We start from the raw sequence: 19334 nt of genomic DNA, 5'->3' as shown, positions 1-19334 counted from the left end.
CCTTCCTGTTTCTGGCCTACATGGATGTTCCCTTGATGAGCCACATCTGCAGACCTGTTTTGGGACTCATTCCTGGAGTTGTTCATCCACCCTTCCAGTGATTTGTAAGCACCTAATTAAATCCTTTTCTGCTTCAAGTACCTCAAGTGTTTCGGTTATCTACAATTGATCCCTGTTGGTACTGTTATTAAGCATAATTGTTTGCAGGCAACAGATTCTCAAAACTAAGACTTTTGAACTAGATAGTTTGTAGCGTCTGAAGGCAGAAGGGAATAAGGTTTCCATTTGAGCAATGGCTCTCCAAGTTTGGCCCCAACAGCAGCAGTATCTGAAAACTTGTTAAAAAATGGGAATTTCTGGATCCCAACAGAGATCCACAGAATCAGAAATTCTGGTTGTGAGACTTACCATTTCGTGGGTTATAACAAACCTTCCAGGTGATTCTGATGAATGTTGAGCTTTGAAAACCACTGCGTTAAGGGTAGGTTATTAATAGTTAATGGTACTTAATAGTCATTTAAATGATCACTTGTGCTTACCAAGAACAAAATCCATTTTTGTGGACCCAGTGGTGGCTGCCATATCACAGTGTAATTAATGCAAGGTGGTCTCACTGATTCTAGCTGCTTTGTGGGGATTAAGAAAGAAAGCAGAGGGTTCTAGGTTCAAGTCATGGTCAGAAAACTAGGGAATTTTTATGACTTGCCCCAAATATTCTATTATTTTAAACTGCAACAACTTATTTCATGTAACAGGATATAGCAGAGTACTTATATTGCTATACTATTTATTTTTAATTGATGTATGGCTGACATAGCATATTATACTAATTTCAGGATGACACAGTGATTTAATGGTTATACACATTACAAAGTGATCACTATGATAAATCTAGCTACCATCTGTTACCATACAAAGTGTTACAATATTATTGACTGTATCCCCCAGGCTGTACATAATATCCTTCTGACTTATTTATTCTAAAACTGGAAGTTTGTACCTTTTAATCCCCTTTGCCTGTTTTGCCCATCCCCCACTGCCTTCCTTTCTCATGGTGACCACATTGTTCTCTGTATCTAAGAGTCTGTTTCTGTTTTGTTTTATTGCTTATTTGTTTTGTTCCTTAAACATATAAACGAAATCACATGGCATCTTTCTCTGTTTTATTTCTCCTACCATTATACCCTCTAGGTGCATCTCTGTTGTTGTAAATGGCAAGATTTCATTCTTTACTATGGCTGAGAAATATTCCACTTTTTATATATACCACATCCTATTTATTCATTTGTCTATCAGTGGACATTTATGTTGCTTCCATTATTGGATTTGTAAAGCTGCAATAAATATAGGGCTACATATATCTTTTTAGATGAAAGTGTTTTTTATTCTTCAGATAAATACCCAGAAATAGAATGGCTGGACCATTTGGAATCTGGATATGGATCATTTTAGTTTTTTGAGGAACCTCCATACTGTTTCCCATAGTGGCTGCATCAATTTGCATTCCCAACAGCAGTGCATAAGAGTTCCCTTTTCTCCACTCCTCATAACAGTTTTTTTCTTGTCTTTTTGATACTAGTCATTCTGATGGGTGTGAGGAGATATCTCACTGTGGTTCTGATTTCCATTTCCTTGATTATGTTTAGCATCTTTTCATGTGTCTGTTGGTAATCTGTATGTCTTCGATGGAAGAATATATATATATACTCAGGTCCTCCAAGCATGTATTTAATTGAATTTTTTTATATTAAGTTGTATGAATTCTTTATATCTTTTGGATATTAACACTTTATCAGATATAACAATTACAAATAGAAAAAAAATGGCAGCATGAGAAGTGAGGCATAAACCTCCTTCCAAAACTACATATAACATGAAAATACAGCAAATACAACTAATCCTGAAAGAGCAACCTGAAGACTGCAGAAGAGACTACCTACATCTGGGGAAAAGAGAGACCGCACAGAAAAGGGAAAAGTAGCAAAGCCATGGTCCAGTGGGACCCAAGCCCTCCCCCAGCCCCAGCTCATAGGCAGGAGGAAGAGAAATGGAGCAGGAAGGGAGTAGAAGCCCAGGACTGCTAAACACCTAGCCCTGGAGATCTCTGGGAACATGAACCCACATTACATGGTGCTCTGGAGATTAGTAGAGTTGGAAAACAAAGGCAGAACATTCGGAGAGACTGAGATTCCAGCTGCTTGTGGAGAACAGGTACACACAACCAGCCACTCCAGAACAAAAGAAAGGCAGGCACTTTGAAATACTTTGCAACAGCAAGATGGGTGCTAAAGGGGCAAAGATTACACAGAGATTGCTGCTCAGGAGAAAGGTCAAGTGTACAAAATCGTCCCAGCACACTCAACCCAGCAGATTGGGAACTTTCAGGAGCTTCAGATACTCCATACCTCTGGCTGGTAATAAGCCTCGAGGCCCCCCCACTGGGATATGAATCCTGCCACTCCTTCCTCCCAATAGGTACTGGTCCGAACACCTGCCTCCCCCACCACTGTGCACCTGGCCAGCTGGAGGGTGGCCCTGCCCATGGCAGCTACTGAGACTTAATGCAGAAGCTCCCCACTGTGCACTCAGCCCATTGGACTTGGCAGTGGAGGCAGGCACTACAGCCGGGAAGCAGGAAAGAACTCTTTCCTCCGGAAGCACTGGTGCTGATGGACTGCAACTCCACAATTGCTCCAGGTGCTCAGCATCTCCAAAGAGTAGAGCTTCTGGGCACTATAGGGCACCACCTACACAAAGTTATTATTCCATAGGAATCACTAGAAAAATAAAACAGCAAACAAATTTTGTACAAACAAAAATATAGCAGAAGATGCCAGAAAGAGGGCTAAGTGAAACTGAAATCACCAATCTTCTTGAGAAAGATTTCAAAATAAAAATCATAAACGTGCTCACACAAGTACAGAAAAATATCCTAGATCTCAAAGAGGATTTCAAAAGACAAAAACTGCAAAAAATATAGTATTTGAAATGAAACCTACAATGGAAGGATTTAAAAGTAGATTAGATGAGGTAGGGGAGATGGTAAATGAAATAGAAATTAGAGAACAGGAAAGCAAAGAAGCTGAGGCACAGAGAGAAAAAAGGATCTCTAGGACTGAAAGAATAATAAGAGAAATGTGCAACCAATCCAAACAGAAAAATATTCTCCTTATAGGGGTACCAGAAGAAGAAGAAGAAGAGAGAAAATGGGACAGAAAGTCTCTTTGAGGAAATAATTGTGGCAAATTTCTCCAATCTGGGGAAGGAAATAGTCTCTTGGGTCATAGACATTCAGAGATCTCACAACACCAGGGACCCTAGGAAGACAACAACAAGACATATAATAACTAAAATGGCAAAGATCAAGGACAAGGAGACAGTATTGAAAGCAGCCAGACAGAGAAAAAAGAAGAAAAAAGAGAAAAAAGGTAAGTCCATCAGGCCATCAGCAGACTTCTCAGCAGAAACCTTATGGGCCAGAAGTGAGTGGCATGATATGTTTAATGCAATGAAACAGAAGGGCCTCCAACCAAGAGTACTCTACCTGACAAGATTATCATTTAAATTTGAAACAGGGATTAAATAATTTCCAGATAAGCAAAAGTTGAAGGAATTTACTTCTCACAAACCATCTCTGCAGTGTATTTGAGAAGGACTGCTATAGCTGGAACTGCTCTTAAGCTAAATTGCTTTCACCAGAGAAAATAAAACCACAGTAAAGTAGAAGAACAATTATTTACTAAGCAAATGCAAAATTAAGTCAACTACTCACAAAGTTAGTCAAGGGATAAACAAAGAGTATAGAATGTGACACCTAATAAAGATTGGAGGAGGAAGAAGAAGGAGAGAAAATAAAAAGAACCTTTAGATTGTGTTTGAAATAGCATAATAAGCGAGTTAAGTTAGACTGTTAGATAATAAGGAAGCTGCTGTTGAACCTTTGGTACCCAAAAATCTAAAGCCTGCAATGACAATGAGTATATATGTATTGATAATCACTCTAAATGTAAATGGACTGAGTAAACCAATCAAAAGACACAGAGTTAAAGAATGGATAAAAAAGCAAGATCCATCTATATGCTGTTTACAAGAGACTCACTTCAAACACAAAGACATACACAGACTAAAAGTGAAGGGATGGAAAAAGATATTTCATGAACTTAATAGGGGGAAAAAAGTACTAGTAGCAGTATTTATATGAGACAAAATAGATTTCAAAATAAAGAAGGTAACAAGAGACAAAGACGGACATTATATAATGATAAAGGGGTCAGTCCAACAAGAGGATATAACCATTACAAATATCTATGCACCCAATATAGGAGAGCACCTAAATATGTGAAACAAATACTAACAGAATTAAAGGAGGAAATAGAATGCAATGCATTCATTTTAGGAGACTTCAACACAGCACTCATTCCAGAGGACAGATCAACCAGACAGGAAATAAGTAAGGAGACAGAGGCACTAAACATCACATTGGAACAGATGGACCTAACAGACCACTACAGAACACTCCATCCATAAGCAGCAGTATACACATTCTCAAGTGCACATGGAACATTTTCCAGAATAGATCACTAGGACACAAAAAGAGCCTCAGTAAATTCAGAAGGATTGAAATTGTACCAACCAGCTTCTCAGACCACAAAGGTATGAAACTCAAAATGAATTATGCAAAGAAAACAAAAAGTCCACAAACACATGGACACATCAAGCAATATATGACAAATGAAAACAATAACTCAACACTCCAAAATCTGTGGGACGCAGCAAAGGCTGTTCAAGGAAAGTATATTGCAAAACAGGCTTACCTCAAGAAAAAAGAACAATCCCAAATGAAAGCAGGAAGAATCAAACAGAATCTATTAAATCTTGCCAATGTGAAAAGATAGAGCCCAGTTAATGTTAGAGACATCAATAAAAATGAATGGACCAACTGATGGTGTACAGGAAGTCTACAGGACCTGGACTGCTCCAGAGTATTCCAGTAGCATCTGAGGAAGAAGACACCTCACGGGTGCTTGAGGTTACTGTTCAGTGACACTGGTTATCAAGATCATAGGTCAACTCTCCTTGTTTTTTATTATCTGCTCAAAATTTTCCATCTATAATCTGACTATCCATATATGTTTTCCCTGAAAGTGAGGAAATGTGATGATCATCTTGCTATATGGAACTGGATCTATACCCTGATCTTTACCTAAATCACTTGGTGAAGTTTCTGGCTCTGAAAGGTTAAGGTCACAGTGAGGTGGTCAGCTTCTCCTTCTCTCACTATTTTGCTACAGAAGAACTTTCAGAATCAAAATAGGGTCTCAGTTTGCTTTGAGATCCATACCTATAATTAATGAAATTGCTGTAAAACAGAAGTTATAGGGACTAAACTGAATCAGCACCAACTCCATGACAAAACTGCAGTAATTTTGAAAAGCTAAGCTCCAGTGCATATTTATTTATTGCTCTTCTAACATGTGAGGAAGGCAGAAAAGGCAATCAATCAAATAATCAGTTACTTGTAAAAAACATTTATTACATCCTGATATCTTAACTAATAATTTTCTGATAATCATAATCAGGTCAGCTGGGGTTATTTATCTCCATTTCAACAACTTGGGACTAAAGATCATTAAAAGTATATGTCAAAATGCTTAGCTGAAGGCCCTATTTCTGTTACACCCAATTTTAAACCAAGAGCAAATTAGATTAAAAATGGAATTAAAAACTTGAGTAAAGCAAGGAAAAAAAATAATGGGTCTGAATTTCCTATAAACTTTGTTAGACTTTTGTTGTAACTTGAGGACTTTTCTGGACATAGACACAACTATTTAGTATACTTAAGTACATTATTTAATTCTCTAAAGAACTAATTAAAAAAAGTAAAAGTTAAAACATTTTATAGCTTTCAATTTCAGGTTTTATACTAAGATAAACAATCAGACACATGACAAAGCAATTTTGGTAATTTCTGAGTAACACAGACACCTGTGTGGTTGGGTCATAAAGAAATTTTTATTAGGTGAATAGAAAACTAGAATTGAAATCAATTGCTGAATTCAACCAATTGAAATGAATTACTTGACCTACCAGTATGTAATCCTTAATTTCTCAGTGCAGCTGGCAGAAATCTATTTTCCAAATGGAACAACAGATGGTCTTGAACAATACTGAAATGCTGCAATTTTAAGTTATCCCAAAGTATTTCTCTCTTGCTAAAATTATAAACATAATTGAGCAAACAATTTTCAGATTTTTCTGAAAGGCTATGCTATTTTCAAAGTGAAAAGCAAAGTTTAATATCCTAGTGATTTTTTAGCATTATCTTTAGAAACTATTTGCTGATTTTTATTTATCTAAAACAACACATGGTAGAGAGTAACCTTGCCCTCATTATAGAAGTAACTTAATAATCCCAGAGTGTGTGTAAGTACCTCAAAATGTATCTTTCTATGCAGTAATTTCTAACTCACAGTATTTATTTAGTTCGAAGCTTTGCCATTCTAGTAGTAGTAGACAAATGGACCAATTAAGCCTGATGTGAAAGATACTTTAAACCTATACATGATAGTAAAGTATTAAAAACTGATCATTCCTTCACATACCATCATGAACAAAATAAATACACTGTATAGTCAATTCCAAATGAGACTGACCCCTAAAGAAGCTTAACCTTTCAGGTGAAATCATCTCAGTTCCTTAAACTGTTCTTGGCAAATGACTCAGCTTGCTATTCAGTGACTTAAGTGAGAATGTTTCTGTAAGTCCTGATTCTCCTTCCTTGCTCTCTGGCTCATTTTCTCTCCAGGACCATGAAATGGAGTGTGGCTCAGGATTAGACTGCTTGGGTATCGACCGGCACCATCACTTACGACCTGCATGATCCCTATGAGTAGGACAATCTAAACTCCCTCTGCTTCAAATGACATCTTCAAAGTGCTAATAATATTGACCTTCATAGGGTTGCTGTGGACTAAATCCACTTGGTTAATACACACAAAGAACTTCAGATATGCCAGGTATATAGCAGGCACTTAATAAATGTTACTTTTATTATTACTATCCCTTTCCTCTTGTTTTGGCCAAAGAGATGTCTCTTTTTTTATGCCTAGGCCACTTCAAGTCCTGGATCTTGCTGCAGTCCTGCACTGTTGGCCTCATGCTCGCCCCGCACTGCCCTACTTTGTCCCAGACACGCCGGCTCTCTTGTGGTGGGCAATCCCTGCTTACAAACACAAACCAAACCAAACTAAGTAAAAAACTTCACACAATTCAGCCAAAACCTTTCCTGGTTTCTTCTCCACTCTCTTTTACAAAAAACTTATTTTTTAAAAATAGTCTATATTCCCCAAGCAACAACAAATGCTGGCGAGGATGTGGAGAAAGGGGAACACTCTTACACTGCTGGTGGGAATATAAATTAGTTCAACCATTGTGGAAAAGCAATATGGAGGTTCCTCAAAAAATTCAAAATACAAAAAGCATTTGACCCGGGAATTCCACTCCTAGGAATTTACCTAAAGAAAACAAGACCCCAGATTCAAAAAGACATATGCACCCCTATGTTTATCGCAGCACTATTTACAGTAGCCAAGAAATGGAAGCAACCTAAGTGTCCATCAGGAGATGAATGGATAAAGAAGATGTGGTACATATACACAATGGAATATTATTCAGCCATAAGGAGAAAACAAATCCTACCATTTCCAACAACATGGATGGAGCTACAGGGTATTATGTTCAGTGAAATAAGCCAGGCAGAGAAAGACAAGTACCAAATGATTTCACTCATTTGTGGAGTATAATAACAAAGCAGAAACTGAAGGAACAAAAACAGCAGCAGACTCAGAGAACCCAAGAAGGGATTAGCCATGACCAAAGGGAAGGGGTTGAGGGTGGGTGGGGAGGAGAAGGGGATTAAGGAGCATTATAATTAGCACTCACAATATAGGTAGTCAAAGGAAAGTCAGTATAGCACAAAGAAGACAAGTAATGACTCTATAGTATCTTTCTATGCTGATGGGCAGTGACTGCAATGGGGTGTGGGGGATACTTGATAATATGGGTGAATGTTGAAACCATAGTGTTGCTCATGTGAAACCTTCATAAGCTTGTATATAAATGATACCTTAATTTAAAAAAATAGTCTATATTCCTCTCCTCCATTTTCTCATCATTTATTCTTACTTTTTACAGTTTCACCCCTGAAGCTGCCTTCTCAATAATCACCTTATCCCTGAATCTAGCAGCCTTTCCTCAGTCCTCATATTTCTTAGCCTTCCTTCAACAGTTGGTGGGACCGCCTTCCCTTTAGAAACCATTCTCTTCTGCTTTCTGTTCCGTTGCCCTTCCTACATCTTCCTCCCTGTTCAACTACCACTTTGCCACCTTAGCTGGTTTCTTGTCACACTCCTCCCGCTACGTCCACAGGGCTCTGCCCTCAGTCTCCCATTTCTCTGTACTCTCCTGACTGCTCTCATTGCTTCACTACTTTTGAGACCCCCCCAAGTCCCAGGATTTAACTCCCAATCCCCACCTCCAGTTCTGACACCCAGCCGCTCCTCACTCCAGTCCTGCCCTTCCTGACCATTGAAGATACACATTTGGTTGTCACACCAGCAACTCAATCTCATCATGTTCTAAATCAAATCTATCAGTTTTCCTTCTTAATATTTTCACTTTTGTTATTCAGTGGCACCATCATTATTTGAATTACCAAGGTCAAAACCTCTGAATCATCTTTAATCTCCTGTCACCCTACCAGCTCATAACAGACAGCACAGTGGTTATGCGTATAGGCTCTGGAGCTGGACTGTATGCATTTGTGTCCTGACTCCCTCGTTTCCTGCTAGGGTGCTAGAGAAGACACTGGACTTCTCCAGCTTCAGGATGGCCTTTGTAGCACATTTATGTGGTTCACATGAGAAGATGTATGTAAGGGCACAGAGGGCTAGCATTTGGCAAGCCCTGATAACACTGGCAACGCAAAAGAATCTCGGTGGTCTGTTCACACCCTCCTCATTCCTTATATGACCCCCAGTCCCATCTCACACAGCCCTTATCTATGTTGTCTCAAGTAAATTTACACTCAGAAGACCAGTTTTGGCTGAAAATGTGTAAGTGTCTCAAACTTGCACTAATCTCAATTGAGGAAATCTCAATGAAGACCCAGAATATATGACTTCCTACTTATATATCAATATGCTTTTCTCTCATAGCATACTAAATAAAGCAATAAGAATTCAGGAACTGACCTTATTTGAACCCAGTGTCAAATAACATTCCATAAACCATCTGGACAAAAATTAAAATAACTCTCAATTCTTGATAATGAAGAGTAGGTTATCAGCATTAAACTATAAAATCATGGTTGCCATGACCCTAACCAAACAACCTTCTTGCAGTCACCTGTTCACATTTCCCCAGGAACTGAAAAGCAAATTTAATTTTGGCCTAAGAAAGATACAACATTATTGGAAAAAAATCAGAATCATATATTACAAAGTATGTTATATTCTTTTGTGTTATATTAACACTGACTTCATAGGCCTATGAGAAAGTAGAGTTGATTAAATATTTTTACAAATGTCCGCCTATATATTTACCACATTTAATTAAATGTCTAGGGGGCTATTACTAGAAGAAGCAGTTATCCTGAGAAAAGCCTATTAATGTATTAATTAGATGTCTGTAGTTAGTCATTTCTACAAAGAAAGAAGAGGAGAATTACCGCTAAGGATTGGAGCTCTCTCGTTTCTTCCTCTGCTGCTGAAGCATGATATGACAGAACCTACAGGGTAAGGAAAAGGGAATATAGGTTACACAGGAGAGGACTACCATATGCAGACTACAATTTCAAGCTTGAGATTCTGCTAAAACTCCCTGGAGAGATAATAGACTCCTTAGAATGTCAAGCCTTGTATGCTCCTTTCTTCAACAAGAGAGAAAATCCCAGAGTTTGATTTAATTATTTGTTTCAGGAAAATAAAAGGTTTACTCCCTAGGTTCAAAGAAAAGTCTTATTACTTTTATTCTGATACTGTTGATATAACAAATACATTATTTACAAGCCACACTACTGGCTCAGACTTGGCAGAAACTTTACTTGTGCTGCCTTTTTTTTAAAAAAAGTACTGATCAGTTATTACAAGTTGTGCACAGAATTTTTAAAAAATCTCTGCATAAACTGACATTTTAACATTATATGTGGAAAGAAAGTAGTTTAGAAATGGCTCTTAGATGAGCACTCTAACCACTGTAGAATTCATAGAGAAAAACTGCATGGCTGAGATACAATGTCGTGGAGATTTAGGAATCCCTTTATACTCATAGGACTTGAGCCGAGAACAGTAGTACTTGCCTATAAATCCATCATTAACAGATCAGGACATGCAGGATGTAGGCTTTCTAAGGACAAAGGGGCCTAGGACCCAGGTTTTGACTCCTAACTTAGTACACTTTTTATTACCCAAGTAAAATTAGAAAGGCAGGCTTATAATCTTCCTATAACTGAACATGAGAATCACTAATTCCACTTTCAAAAGTTACTAACTTCTAAGTAACGGGCTATTTTAGACATTCTCTTTAACTGAGGTAGTGGTTGTATTTAAAATGTCTCTCATATTTTTAGAAAATATCTTTTAAAGTTCATTTTTGACCGAGACAATACAGATTTATTTAAAAATCTCAAAGTTTTGGCATCATTGATAAAAAACTAACCCGGCCTCAGACTTTAAATGGTAAGCCAGGTAATTCAGTAGCCCAAACTAGTTTTCCTGGAACCAGTTTTAAGCAATTAAAAATATAAAGCAAAATAAAGACGCAGAGTTATAGAATAGATAAAAAAGCAAGACCCATCTATATCCTGCCTACAAGACACTCACTTCAAACCCAAAAACATACACAGATTAAAAGTGAAGGGATGGAAAAAGATATTTCATGCAAACAAAAGGGAGAAAAAAAGCAGGTGTGGCAGTACTTGTATCAGACAAAATAGACTTCAAAACAAAGAAAGTAACAAGAGACAAAGAAGGACATTACATAATGATAAAGGGGTCAGTCCAACAAGAGAATATAACCATTATAAATATCTATGCACCCAACACAGGAGCAACGACATATGTGAAACAAATACTAACAGAATTAAAGGAGGAAATAGAATGCAATGCATTCATTTTAGGAGACTTCAACACACACTCACTCCAAAGGACAGACCAACCAGACAGAAAATAAGTAAGGTCACAGAGGAACTGAAAAACACAAAAGAACAGGTGGACCTATGAGGCATCTATAGAACATTTCACCCAAAAGCAGCAGGATACACATTCTTCTCAAGTGCACATGGAACTTTTTCCAGAATAGATCACGTACTAGGCCACAAAAAGAGCCTAAGTAAGTTCAAAAAGATTTAAATTGTACCAACAAACTTCTCAGAACACAAAGGTATAAAACTAGAAATAAATTATGCAAAGAAAACAAAAAGGCACACAAACACATGGAGGCTTAATAACATGCTCCTAAATAATCAATGGATCAATGACCAAATTAAAACAGAGATAAGCAATATATGGAGACAAATGAAAACAACAGCACAATACCCCAAATTCTGTGGAATGCAGCAAAGGCAGTTCTAAGAGGAAAGTATACAGCAATCCAGGCAGAATCATATATTACAATCCCAAATGAATAGTCTAAAGTCACAATTATTAAAACTGGAAGAAGAACAAATGAGGCCCAAAGTCAGCAGAAGGAGGGACATAATAAAGATCAGAGAAGAAATAAATAAAATTGAGAATAATAAAACAATAGAAAAAAATCAGTGAAACCAAGAGCTGGTTCTTCGAGAAAATAAACAAAATAGATAAACCCCTAGCTGACTTATTAAGAAAAAAAGAGAATCTTATATACATAAACAGAACCAGAAAAAAGAAAGGAAAAATCACTATGGACACCACAGAAATGCAAGGAATTATGAGAGAATACTATGAAAAACTATATGCTCACAAACTGTGTAACCTAGAAGAAATGGACAACTTTCTAGAAAAATATAATCTTCCACCACTGACCCAGGAAGAAGCAAAAAATCTAAACAGACCAATTACTAGCAATGAAATTGAATCAGTAATCAAGAAACTACCCAAGAACAAAACCCCTGGAACAGATGGATTCACCACTGAATTTTATCAGACATTTAGAAAAGACATAATACCCATTTTCCTGAAAGTTTTCCAAAAAATAGAAGAGGAGGGAGTACTTCCAAACTGATTCTATGAAGCCAGCATCACTCTAATACCAAAACCAGAAAAAGACACCAAAAAAAAAGAAAACTACAGGCCTATATCTGTGATGAACATAGATGCAAAAATACTCAACAAAATATTAGCAAACCGAATTCAAAAATACATCAAGAGGATCACACACCATGACCAAGTGGGATTCATCTCAGGGAAAGGATGGTACAACATTAAAAAATCCATCAATATCATCCTCCACAAAAAGAAGGACAAAAAACCACACGATCATCTCCATAGATGCTGAAAAAGCATTCGACAAAATTCAACATCCATTCATGATAAAAACTCTCAACAAAATGAGTATAGAAGGCAAGTACGTCAACATAATAAAGGCCATATACGACAAACCCATGGCCAACATCTACTTAACAGCAAGAGGCTGAAAGCTTTTCCTCTAAGATTGGGAACAAGACAGGGATGCCCACTCTCCCCACTTTTATTCAACGTAGTACTGGAGGTCCTAGCCATGGTAATCAGACAACACAAAGAAATAAAAGTTATCCACATTGGTAAGGAAGAAGCCAAACTGTCACTGTTTGCAGATGACATGATATTGTACATTAAAAATCCCTAAAGAATCCACTCCAAAATACTAGAACTAATATCTGAATACAGCAAAGTTGCAGGATACAAAATTAATACACAGAAATTTGTTGCATTCCTATGCACTAACAATGAACTAGCAGAAAGAGAAATCAGGAAAAAATTCCATTCACAATTGCATCAAAAATAATAAAATCCCTAGGAATAAACCTCATCAAGGAAGTGAAAGACCTATACCCTGAAAACTACAAGACACTCTTAAGAGAAATTAAAGAGGACACTGATAAATGGAAATTCATCCTATGCTCTTGGGTAGGAAGAAAATAGTCAAAATGGCCAACCTGCCCAAAGCAATCTACAGATTCAATGCAATCCCTATCAAAATACCGACAGCGTTCCTCAACAAGCTGAAATAAATAGTTCTAAAATTCATATGGAACCACAAAACACCCCGAATAGCCAAAGCAATCTGAGAAGGAAGAATAAAGCAGCAGGGTTTCGCTTCCCAACTTCTAGCTCTACTACAAAGCCATAGTAATCAGAACAATTTGGTACTGCCACAAGAACAGAACCATAGACCAGTGGAACAGAAATAGAGAGTCCAGATATTAACCCAAGCACATATGGTCAATTAATACATGATAAAGGAGCCATGGATATACAATGGGGAAATGACAGCCTCTTCAACAGTTGGTGTTGGCAAAACTGGACAGCTACATGTAAGAGAATGAAACTGTATTACTGTCTAACTCCATACACAAAAGTAAACTCAAAATGGATCAAAGACCTGAGTGTAAGTCAAGTCATGATACCATAAAACTCGTAGAAGAAAAAATAGGCAAAACACTCTTGAATATAAACATGAGCAACTTCTTCATGAACATATTTCCCCTGGCAAGGGAAAGAAAAGCAAAAATGAACAAGTGGGACTACATCAAACTAAAAAGCTTCTGTACAGCAAAAGACACCATCAGTAGAACAAAAAGGCATCCTACAGTATGGGAGAATATATTTATAAATGACATATCCAATAAGGGGTTGACATCCAAAGTATATAAAGAGCTCATGCACCTCAACAAACTAAAAGCAAATAAGCCAATTAAGAAATGGGCAGATGAGCTGAACAGACACTTCTCCAAAGTAATTCAGATGGCCAACAGGCACATGAAAAGATGCTCCATATCGCTAATCATCAGAGAAATGCAAATTAAAACCACAATGAGATATCACCTCACACCAGTTAGGATGGCCAACATCCAAAAGACAAAGAACAACAAATGTTGGCGAGGATGTGGAGAAAGCGGTACCCTCCTACACTGCTGGTGGGAATGTAAACTAGTTCAACCATTGTAGAAAGCAGTATGGAGGCTCCTCAAAAAACTCAAAATAGAAATACCATTTGACCCAGGAATTTACCCTAAGAATGCAGGAACCCAGTTTGAAAAAGACATATGCACCCCTATGGTTATCACAGCATTATTTACAATAGCCAAGAAATGGAAGCAACCTAAGTGTCCATCAGTAGATGAATGGATTAAGAAGATGTGGTATATATACACAATGGAATATTATTCAGCCATAAGAAGAAAACAAAGCCTACCATTTGCAACAACATGGATGGAGCTAGAGGGTATTACGCTCAGTGAAATAAGCCAGGTGGAGAAAGACATGTACCAAATTATTTCACTCATTTGTGGAGTATAAGAACAAAGAAAAACTGAAGGAACAAAACAGTAGCAGACTCACAGAACCCAAGAATGGACTAACAGTTACCAAAAGCAAAAGGTCTGGGGTGGGTGGTGGGGAAGGGAGGGATAAGGGGATCAAGGTGCATTATGATTAGCACAAATAATGTAGGGGAAAGCACAGGGAAGGCAGTATAGTACAGAGAAGACAAGTAGTAACTCTATAGCATCTTAGTACGCTGATGGACAGTGACTATAATGGGGTATGTGATTGGGACTTGATAATGGGGGCAATCCAGTAACCACAATGTTGCTCAAGCAATTGTATATTAATGATACCAAAATTAAAATAAATAAATAAATAAATAAATAAAAATATAAGCCAAATGGTATTTACATCTACTATCTTCTAATTCAGAACATTTGTTACACTGTACAATGTCAGATATGTCTTTGCGTTGAACCATTAATCACCAGGAAACCTCAGGGAACTCAGAACTGCTGATTTCTGCTCATGTGAAGTTGATGGGTTATGGCTGCTAAAACCTGTTGCTACTGATACCACCGAGGCAGTTTGCTCAGAAAGGCTAAAAATATGGCCAGGAGTGAGTGTAATGTAAATAAATGCAATGCAACATTGATATATGAATAAAGGGTAACAGAACATTCTAAGTTCAAAAAAAGTTTTATCACAGTGAAGATAAAAATATCATCTTACTCGTAGGGTTTTAAGGATTAATTTTGTTAATACATGTGAGTATGAGAACACAGAGTAATTGTTTGAGAAAGGTTAGCTAGTATTACTGTCATTTTATTGTGTTATAATAATGATTTTGGATTCCGGGTCAAAATAATTCACTGTCATAAGAAAACCTTATGGATGGGTGTCCATAGCTATTATCCGATGCCTCATAAGGAAAATTTCTTTCAAGGTTAAATCTGTGATCATAGATATGATCTCCCATAATGAATTGAAGTTAGAAGATACTTATATTAAGTGAAAGCCTAACAACTCAGACACTTAACTGAAGTTATGTCAAAACAGACAAATCTCAATCAAGAAAATAATGAATTGAAGTTAGAAGATACTTATATTAAGTGAAAGCCTATGAACTCAGACACTTAACTGAAGTTATGTCAGAACAGACAAATCTCAATCAAGAAAATACTCTGAGATCTTGAACAAAATGATATCCTGTCTGGGATTTGCTTCAAAATAATCAATGGATTAAAGGAGAAGAGTGCAGAGATGTGAACAGGGGTATGGATGGAATGATACTGGCCATGGATCAATAAATATTGAAGATGGCTAATGAGTACAAGGGGGCTCATCACATTATTCTCTCTATTTTTTGTCTATGCTTGAAATTTTCCATAATAAAAAGCTTTTTTAAAAGTTGATAATTTCTAATTGATAACTGGCATAGATTCAATTCTTCAATGTAAAACCATGGGAGTAAAATAACTACTTTAAAATTATACATATATATATATGTGTACATATATATAATTTAACAATGTAAATTTGTGTATACATACTTGTATATATATGCACACATACATGTTTATATATATGAAACCGAGATTTTCAGTGGTTTATAATCCAAGGTCTCTTAAATACTATAGCAAAACTATTAGTGCTACACTTTCACCACAGAAAGTAAAATGTACCATCTTAGTTATTGGTAAGTCTTGAGTTGAAATGTATAGCTTTATGGCTCTAAAAAAATGTCAAGTATTTTTTTAATAGGGTTTAAAGGAAAAGTTACCATATTCCAACCACTGATTCTTACTGATCTCAAGTAGGTAAGAGTAGGCAATTTCACACCAGTGTATGACTAAGTAGAGACTTATGCCGTTTTTCAAGTCTAGTTTCCTAAATTGGTCTATGATGTAAGAAATTTCCATGTTACATTAAGTAAACATTTTCAGGCAGTTAGTAAAATACTTTGGAAGGTCTGGCCCCACCTGGGTAGGCTGGTCTTACTTGGGAGGGAGCCTGCCTGAGGCCACTCCCCCATGCCAGTGGTTCTCCAGCTTCCTGTACACTCACAACCACTTGGGGAGATTTATAATAACACAGATTCTCAGCCTCTACCCAAGACTTAACTGAATCAGAATTTTCAGAAGGGAGGTCCGTAAATCTGTAATTTGAAAGGGTTTCCCTTTTCCTCACTAATGATTCTCTAAGTGCTTAAGGTTGCTGTTTTTATTTTTTTAAATGTGTGTGCACAACTGCTCACAAGGAGAGATGGGGAGGCTTAGGCAGTGGGGAAGGGACAGACAGGATGTAGTGGCAGCAGACATCCATGTGAATGGGTTATTAAGGTAAAGGATTGCTTTCTACTGAAAAAGCAAAGGACTGAAGGGACAAATGGCCTTTTTGGCTTGGCCATGTAACTGTTAACAAATTCCTAAAATATTCTGGGTCTCAGTTTCCTTAGCTGTTTAAATAAGGAAGTAAGGATTTGACCATCTAAAGCACATGATTTTCATGACGATACAATGACATAACAGACATTGTGGGAGGGAGAGGTACGAGCTGAGTGTTTGGCTGTAGCGACTGAGAAGTCCTATAAGTGTCAGCCCACCTCTAATGTGACTATTTGCTTGGCCATGGCTCTCTCCACTGCTTCATACATCTGTGTGTTCTGGATCCCCAAGCCACAAAAGATGACAAAAGCTTCCAGAAACTGTTCATCATTTCGGTTGAAAGGCTTAACCTTGCCAGTATTCTCCTCCATCTTATTAACAAGCTGGCAAACTCCTGAAACAATCCAAGAAATTCACCAAATGTTATTATTAATTATCATAGTTTTTATTCACTTTAACAATACCCACACCCACACCACAGCAAAGATTGCCTTATATTTTTCTTGAAGGAATGCTTGGCATCTCCAAATAAGCAAATGAATCTTTACAAATATAAATTATAAAAGTAAACAATTAATTGACATGAGAACTTGTTTTACATAGTCCTAAATGTATGTTGCCTACATTTAAAAAAATCCTAGAATACTTTCTCTTCCAGACCCAGTCACAGATTTTAGATCAGTTGAGTCCCCAAAGACAATTTGTCCTTTGGAGACTAATTGGATTTTTGTACACTTGCCAAGAGAACAATTTTGATGCACAACAGAATTTTGGATCATGCAGATTGCCTCTCCTTACTGAGGAATCAGAAGTTAAAACACACAATTACACAGAAAATTAAATGTAAAAACAGTCTATTCAAATCAACAGTCTCAAATTTCTAAAATGCACCTCTGCATCCAGGAAAATCATATTTGCAGACAACTTTTGATACTGTGAATAATGCAAAAAATGATTATTTACTTAGAAATAAAAGCTAAACTGATCTTTGAAGAAAATCATAACCTCCAAAGTCCTGGCCTCATGTAGAAAGTCAGACACGTAGATTTCCATCTCATGCCCACTGCAGGGTAGGTGCTATGCTAACCCATAAGCTCTAGTTCTATTTACCCTGTGAGGAAGGTGTGACTATCTCTACTTTGCAGATAAAGAAACTTAAATCTCAGAAAGGTTAAGTCATTTGCTCAAGACCACTTAGCTACGATGCTTGGGTCCAAAATTCCAGCTCCTGCTCAGCCTCTCCCCAAAGGCCCCATTTGACCACACTCTGCTTTTATGGACATCCTGTGACCTCTTTCAGATCACTGCTGGCAGGTCCCCAACTGCATCTTGCTTGTGCACACCTCTGCTCTTCCCCTGGCCTGTTCTGCTTCCCACTGTCTCGTTATCCTGTTGATCCTACATCTCCTTCACAAGGAGCTCCTTGGAGGCCTTCCTCTTGCCAGGGAAGGCAGGCACTTCTCTTTTCTAGCCCTTAATATTACTTCTTGGTGTATCATGGTGGATTTTTTTTCTGTCTTTCTTTCTAAACTGTACATATCTTCGGCTTAGAAATTTAATTTTTTCTGTTCCACTTCCTCGGCTAGCAAAATGCCTGGCATATAGCAGGAACTGAAAAAATGTTTCCTGAGTTAATGAAAGAATGCAGGACTGTATCTCCGACCCAAACTACTTTCCCATGAAGCAACTATAGTCTTGTTATCTCTTATTTTTCCTGGAGCATGAAGGGATTTTATAGAGTCCATGATGACACATTATGTCCCTTTACCACAAGCGGTGTGCATTTTATTTTGAATGCTACAAATTATCTGTACTCTCATTACTTGTGTGAGTTTTTCCACTTCAGACAGGAAAGCTATCCTTATCTGTATTACTACCTCAGGGATTACTTCTCTAACACTAATTCCATTATCAAGAAAAACGTTAAACAAAACATAATGATCTGGAAACTGCAAATAAAAACATTGACTAAATGGAAATTGGCATTGTCTAAATATGTCCCATGTATGGTAAAAACACAAGGGTTATGACCTCCAACTTTTGTGAATCCCCAAATTATAAATATGGCATTGTTTATATAGGCCATCTCCCAAATCACATTTTCTTGTGAGTCACGTTTCATGCCCTTATCCTCACATCACAGTGTAAATGTCTCTCAGTATTTACCAAAGTTTTCTCCTACTTCATGGCCATTTTTTATAAATAAGATTTTTCTTTTTATCACTTCATAAGAATTACTGCATGTATGGAAAGGAAATGATGTAACAGGAGGGGTTGAAAGGTGGGTATCAGGTAGTCTGCTAGCCAAGTTACTCTCTCCTGTATGGCAGTTCAAATCCATGCTTCACTCAAAAGTCATTGAATGAATATGTAAGGAGTACTAATTAATACCTCTGGAGTTGAAAGCTATTGAAATGGAATGTTACATGTACAAATGTCAAGA

The 19334-nt window shown here is 37.2% G+C and overlaps 1 protein-coding gene across 3 annotated transcripts in view; it reads right to left on the bottom strand.

The window, feature by feature from the left end:
* PDE5A (phosphodiesterase 5A) overlaps positions 1-19334 on the bottom strand; it is a 142838-nt gene that overhangs the window by 44724 nt on the left and 78780 nt on the right. For all 3 annotated transcript variants that reach the window (XM_036908606.2, XM_036908604.2, XM_036908605.2), the window contains exons 10-11: positions 17110-17285; positions 9728-9787 (exon numbers count right to left, since the gene is read on the bottom strand). In XM_036908606.2, the coding sequence (XP_036764501.1) occupies positions 9728-9787; positions 17110-17285 (236 nt within the window). The remainder of the gene's footprint in view (positions 1-9727; positions 9788-17109; positions 17286-19334) is intronic.

The sequence above is a fragment of the Manis pentadactyla genome, chromosome 5 (genome assembly GCF_030020395.1).
Source record: "Manis pentadactyla isolate mManPen7 chromosome 5, mManPen7.hap1, whole genome shotgun sequence".
Classification (NCBI taxonomy): Eukaryota; Metazoa; Chordata; class Mammalia; order Pholidota; family Manidae; genus Manis; species Manis pentadactyla.
Note: the sequence above shows the minus strand (reverse complement) of the source record. Positions and strands in the feature narration are given on the sequence as shown.